Below are 6,776 nucleotides of genomic sequence, written 5' to 3' on the forward strand. Positions count from 1 at the left end.
GGCTTTTATCTTGGCCGCAGCCTCTTAAAGTCCAAGCGTCCTGGGGAGTCATTTCCTGAAATGGTGTTTTCGGAAAGAGCTTCACTTGATCCTCCTAATTAACGGAAGTATGAGCCCGACTCATGTGACCCCAATTTGAATTGAAAGACGACATACTCCGATTTCAGGGAATGACATATGTGCCATGAATGAAAGAACTGAGAGAAGCAATTTTAAAAAAAGCCCATCGATCTAGATATTCGATTCACCTAGGAAGTACCAAGATGTACAGAGACTTAAAGACTGTGTATTGGTGGCTTGGAATGAAGAAGAGCATTGCACGATACGTTGGGTAGTGTGATATATGTCAGAGGGTAAAAATCGAGCATCAAAGATGATACATGCTCCAAAGCTCTAATACCAATTGATGTGAACCCGTAATGGAATGAAGCCAAAGGAACCCACAAAAGATTGAAATGAACCCCATAAAAGCCAAAATCGGATATAAGGTACATAATTGTTGACCCGTTGATTCACGAACCAAGAACCTAGATTATGTTAAAATCTAGGCCTGTTGATATGCGAAAACAAGAACCAAGAATTGTGTTGTTGAACGCCACAAAGATTGCCCAGATCTTTGATAAGTTCAGGATTTGAACACCATAAAGAAATCTCTCCTTTGATAAGTTCGAAGCTTTGTTCATAGAAGAACAAGATAGAAAAGAGAAATCTCTCAAATTCAATTCATAATCTTCTTTTTTCCACAATGGTAAAGCCTTTAAATAGGCAAAAATAATTAAATCCTAATTCTACTTCAAAACTAATAAAAATCCAAAACCTAGTCATAAACTAAATTCCTAAATCTAATGAGTTTTAGTTAGCCCACTCCAAATAGAAATAGGAATAACAATAGTAACCTAATCCAACTACAAGTTGGACTAATAAAACTAAGCTAATCCAAATCCAACTACAAGTTGGAATAACAAAACTAACTCAATCCTAAACTATATAGGAAATAAGTAAATAACTTCCTAAACAAGAATCCTAGTCAAAAAGGAATTAATATTCATCCAGTTCCGACACGGTTGACTCGATTGACTAATCCGATTGCATTATTGTTAGTTGGCCCTCCATGATTCTCATCAAAAGACAGGGCAAAAGTTTACAACCATTAGAAATTCCAGAATGGAAATAGGAGCACATCACCATGGATATCGTAACAGGTTTACCAAGAAGCTCTAAGGGAAATGATGTCATATGGGTGATTATAGACAGACTAACCAAATCTGCTCATTTTTTGGCTATGAGGGTAAGTCAACCTATAAATAAGTTGGCCCAACAATACGTCAATGAAATTGTTAGACTTCATGGCGTACTAGTAAACATTTTTTGGGGTAGTTTACAAAAGTGCTTAGGCACTCAGCTTAGGCTAAGTACGGCCTACCATCCCCAAATTGATGGTCAATCAAAAAGAACCATTCAGACCTTAGAAGATATGTTAAGAGCATGTGCTCTAGATTTTTAAGGAAGTTGGGAAGAACACCTGTCGTTAGTGGAGTTCACCTATAATAATAGCTATCATAGAAGAATTGGTATGGCTCCCTATGAAGCATTATATGGACACAAGTGTAGATCCCCAGTATGTTGGACTGAAGTTGGTGAACGACAAGTATTAGGTCCTAAGATAGTTCAGATAACTACCGACAAGATAAAGACCATACAAGACAGAATCAGAAAGGCTCAAAGTCGACAAAAGTCTTATGCTGATGTCAGACAAAGAGACTTAGAATTTCAAGTCAGTGACAAGATGTACCTAAAGTTATCTCCCCTAAGGATGACAACTCGGAGCCACAAGAAGGGTAAGTTAAGTCCTAGGTATATTGGACCATACGACATCATAGAAAGAATCAGGCCAGTAGCTTATCGACTCGCCTTGCCAATGACCTTATCCAATCTACACGATGTGTTCCACGTGTCGCAGCTTCGAAAGCATGAACCAGATCCATCTCAAGTGATGCCAACAGAAGCCGCCGAAGTACAGGAGAATCTTTCTTATCTCGAAAGACTAGTTAGAATTTTGGATCGAAAAGATCAAGTCCTGAGGAACAAGTCCATACCATTGGTACAAGTATTGTGGAGGAATCTAGTAAGCGAAGAGTTAACATGGGAACGAGAAGCGAAATGAGAACTAATTTTTCATTTTTGTTCGAAGAATCAGTAGATAGAATGGATGTAGAATGAACAAATTTCGAGGACGAAATTTTTGTAAAAGCGGAGAATGTAATGTCCCGAATCAAAAAAAATGAATAATTATACAATTATTTCAAGAAATGATGCATATTTGGTGGCAATAATGAAATCTAGAAGACAGTTTAGGTGTATTGAATAGTCGAATCGATAGGAGGGAACACCCTGGGACAATTTAGGTGTATTGGAATTAGGATTGTACCCTAAGTAGTTCCCACTCTGATTCTGATTCTGATAAGGCCTACCCTCTGTCTGACGTGGTTGTGCTCCAGATGCTTGGCCATATAGGACCTCTTTAAAAGCAGGAATGGTAGGACAATCTTCTGTCATATGGCCATTCGTCTCACAGACCACGCAAAGGACTTCCACCTCATGGACGGCCTTGGTTTTTTTTAACTCTAATTCTTCCATCTTCTTTGTTAATGCTGTTAACCGGGCATTGATGTTATCACTTTCACTTATTTGAAATTTTCCTCGAGGTTGTGGACTGACATGCTCTCTTGAGTCTTCCAAAGACAATGGACTTACCTCCCAATTCCTAGTATTCTCAGCTAAAGTGTCAAAAAAGTGAAAAGCTTCTTCAGGTGTCTTCTCGTAAAATTCACCATTACACATGGTCGACACTAACATCTTAAGGTTGGGGGTTAAGGCATCATGAAAAAAACTAATCACCCGCCACTGCTCAAAAGCATGATGTGGGCAAGTAAGAAGTAGATCTTTGAAACAATCCCAAGCTTGAGCAAATGACTCGGTGGGTTTACAAGCAAAGTTCATCATTTGTCTTTGAAGGGATGCTGTCCTATTGGCCGGAAAGTATTTCTTTAAAAATTTAGTTTGCATTTCTCTCCATGTTCCTATTGATCTCGACTCTAATGTGTTTAACCACATTTTAGCTTTGTCTTTTAATGAAAATGGGAACAATTTTAGCCTCACAGTATCCTCATTGACATTCTGATCGACACAAGTGCCGCGGACTTCTTCAAATTCTCTCATGTGAGTGTACGGATTTTCTGAATCCATACCGTGAAAAGTAGGTAACATCTGAATGGTACCCGGTTTAAAGTTGAATCTATGATGGTTAACTGGAAGTACAATGCAAGAGGGAGTAGTTTGCCTCGGAGGGTGCAAATAGTCCTTGAGAGGTCGAAGCATTTCAGCTCCCAAGGGATCTTGATCAACATGATCACCCCCTTGAGCAGACATGTTATCATTTTGTTGAGACATTAGAGATTGTGAATGGACTTCTTGTTCTAGCACTCTACCTGATCTAAGTCTCATACACTGTTTAGTAACTAAAAGTTACCTAACAAGTTTTTTTTTAAGTATATAGATTTTTTTCTTTGTCTTTAAAATATATTTTTTTTGTTTTTTTTAAAAGTAGTAAAACAACAAAAATAACACACTAAGTTACCAATTAATCTCCCCGGCAACGGTGCCAAAAACTGACTGCTACGCTACCCTACACATTTATTTATCGAAACAACAACCAAATTTATCAAACATTAATCCTCTTGTTAAAGCAGGTATAGGGCGATTATACTCGCCAGTGTGCGAGTGTGCGTGTAGTACAATTTTAAATTTATAATTCGGTTCGGTGAGTCTGAGTCGGTTCACAGGGAGATTATTTTGGATGAAAACAGAAATCACTGAATATTTGATTTTAAGAGGTGATTAAGTTAATCTAAAGGAAATGATTAAAACTAAATTAACAATGAGTTTAAGTAGCTTGGGTCAAGACAATTTCAGTGTCAAAACTAATTAATTCTCAACTTAATAAAAAAGATCAATAATATTCATCTGAATTAAGTTTTGCAGATCTATGAGTAATTTTAGTTCAAGATAATGATAATTCTTGTTTAAGCAATCTCCATACATGGCATGGAAATTCTAAGTTAAGCAATTATCATAAATTGAATTATATCCCACAGATAGAATTTATAGATACTGATTAATCATTTGGGCTTGGGTATGAAAACATTTCCAGGTCTAACAATCTCCATACGTGGCATGGAAACTTTAAGTTAGGCTTATGCTCCAATCCAAACTCAAAGATACACTATACGCACACTGCTCAAATTAAATCAGATTAATATTACATAATTGAAGCGCAGCTTTCTTTGGGAATCATTGGCGTTGGACACTGTCCTTGCCTTAACCCAAGATCGGATTTAGCTACTCATCTTCATTTTTAAAATAAATTGGCAGGAATTTAAATGATGGGAATTAAAAGACAGTATTTAAAAGACTATTTTTTAACCGACCATATAGGCGGTATATAATGAAAAGACAAGAATTGAAAGACTATTTTTTAACCGACCATATAGGCGGTATATAATGAAAAGACAAGAATTGAAAGACTATTTTTTAACCGACCATATAGGCGGTATATAATGAAAAGACAAGAATTGAAAAACTATTTTTTAACCGACCATATAGGCGGTATATAATGAAAAGACAAGAATTGAAAGACTATTTTTTAACCGACCATATAGGCGGTATATAATAAAAAGACAATATTTAAAAGACAATATTCAACCGACCATATAGGCGGTATATAATAAAAAGATAATATGAATAACATAATACAACTATATGGAAACAAAGGTTGAAGATTTAAGAGAGAAATTCTAAGAACGAAATCATATTGAAACTAAAGTGAAAATTTTGAGAGAGAAATCTCAAGAACACAATTATACTTTCATTATAGGAAAATTGAATGGTTACAAATGCACCCCAAGTGCTCTATTTATAGGGTAAAAGATGCAATAGAGACCACTCAATTATATAATTTAATAATACAAAATATCTAAAGAAAAATAAAATAACTAATTTAAAAATACAAAGATAAATAAAATATCTAACACATGATGTAAGCGATGATGTCATTCCAACTCATGATGTAAGCAATGATGTCACTCCAACCCATGATGTAAGCGATGATGTCATCAATTTGTGGGAGTTGGGCCTTTCATATTTTTGGGCTTGGGCCTTCCTTGTGTTGGGCTTGGGCCTTCCTTGTTTTGTGTTGGGCTTGGGCCTGGGCCTTCCTTATGTTGGGCTTGGGCCTGGGCTTTCCATATTTATATTATTATATATATTATATTATTATATATATTATATTTATTTTTTTATATTTTATATATTTTTATATTAATATTTTTAAACATGCACAAAATTACAAAATGCATAATAATATTCAATTTAAACCATTTTAAGATCAAAATAAGGGTGAAATTATAATAAAATTTTTACAAAATTGATCACTAATCACTTGGTCGACCAGAAAGCTATAAATAGAGCATGAATGAGCTTGTGGGAGAGTTAATGAAGAAGTGCAAGTCCTCAAGCGGATCATTCATCGTACAATTTCTCGAAGCTTTCATATTGTTCAATTTGAAGGCAAAGTGTATTTCTTGGATCATTTGTTTTAGCATTTGTAACAACCTGCTCTCACTTATAGGCGCCACCGGTAAATAGTCGATCGGATTACTCACCCAACGAACCACAACTGAAGGGTTGGACTATGTTTCAACTGGAAACGCCCTAGGTGGGAACTAGATTTTGTCCTTCCCTTCGCTCCACTCAGGAATCGGTCCCAACTCAAATAAGAAAACACAGCGGACCAAGACCTGAACCCGAGTAAGCTTCACCTCTCTTCAACTCGCCTCATAGCAAGCCAAAGGTGACCCAGGAACAAAGCTAGCATAACAAACACTTCGTTGAGTATTGAGAATTTATGAGAACATACCTCGCTGATCTTTACTCGGTCCGAACTTGGCTTCAACAACTCGAGCCACATATAAATCACGCAAACTCACATTATCTATCACACGGTTATGATTACAACAACTAGATACCTCTAGAGCTCAGTAACGCTTACAATCAAACACATGAATACATATAAGAAAATACAGGAGAATTTGCATCCACACATCTTGGGCAACGATGCTAGTTGCCACAATAGTCTCCCGGCACCATCCCTGCTTGCTTTTGGACTTGTATCATCTACAATATGAGGTAAACCTCATTAGTCATAAAGACTCAGTAAGGGTGCAATGCATGTAAATATGAATATAACCATGTTTATTTATGCCAAATGCATGCTAATGAGGCTAGGCCCATTCATCCTCACAACCCACCAAGGTTTGAGGCATCAACCTATCAGCCCCCATAACACTAGTCCTCCATATGGCCATAGGTCCACTAGATCTCACATCACGCAAGATAACCACTAGCAAATGCTTCATAAAAACATTATCAAACATATTTACCAACTTGCAAGGCCACCTTCACATGGGGTCATCCCTTACCTAGCTCAAAGCCTCATCTCTATCTCAGCACGAACTCCAGCCTGAACCTCAAGTTCCTCTAGGATCACTGCTGGTCGAACCTAGAGGCAAACACACAAAACCCCAACTCTATTAATATCACATTAGGGCCTATGCATTTATTATTCACAGCAAGAACCACCCGCCAACAACTACAAACAACTCCAACCATGGGTTTAAATCCAACCAATTCTTCACATTATAATATTCCACAACATCTCA

At 36.8% G+C, this 6,776-nt stretch overlaps 1 protein-coding gene across 1 annotated transcript; it reads right to left on the reverse strand.

Annotated features, from left to right (window-relative positions):
* Positions 1-2,289: 2,289 nt before the first annotated feature.
* Positions 2,290-3,429, reverse strand: LOC127809290 (uncharacterized). Its single transcript, XM_052348054.1, has one exon. The coding sequence runs from the start codon at positions 3,427-3,429 to the stop codon at positions 2,290-2,292; it is 1,140 nt and encodes a 379-aa protein (XP_052204014.1).
* Between the last annotated feature and the right edge of the window lie 3,347 nt (positions 3,430-6,776).

Source organism: Diospyros lotus, chromosome 9, assembly GCF_014633365.1.
Source record: "Diospyros lotus cultivar Yz01 chromosome 9, ASM1463336v1, whole genome shotgun sequence".
In the NCBI taxonomy this organism is placed as follows: domain Eukaryota; kingdom Viridiplantae; phylum Streptophyta; class Magnoliopsida; order Ericales; family Ebenaceae; genus Diospyros; species Diospyros lotus.

Excerpts from the sequence above, each read along its gene's own strand:
- LOC127809290 (XM_052348054.1), bottom strand. The coding sequence starts at position 3,429 with ATGTCTGCTCAAGGGGGTGATCATGTTGATCAAGATCCCTTGGGAGCT.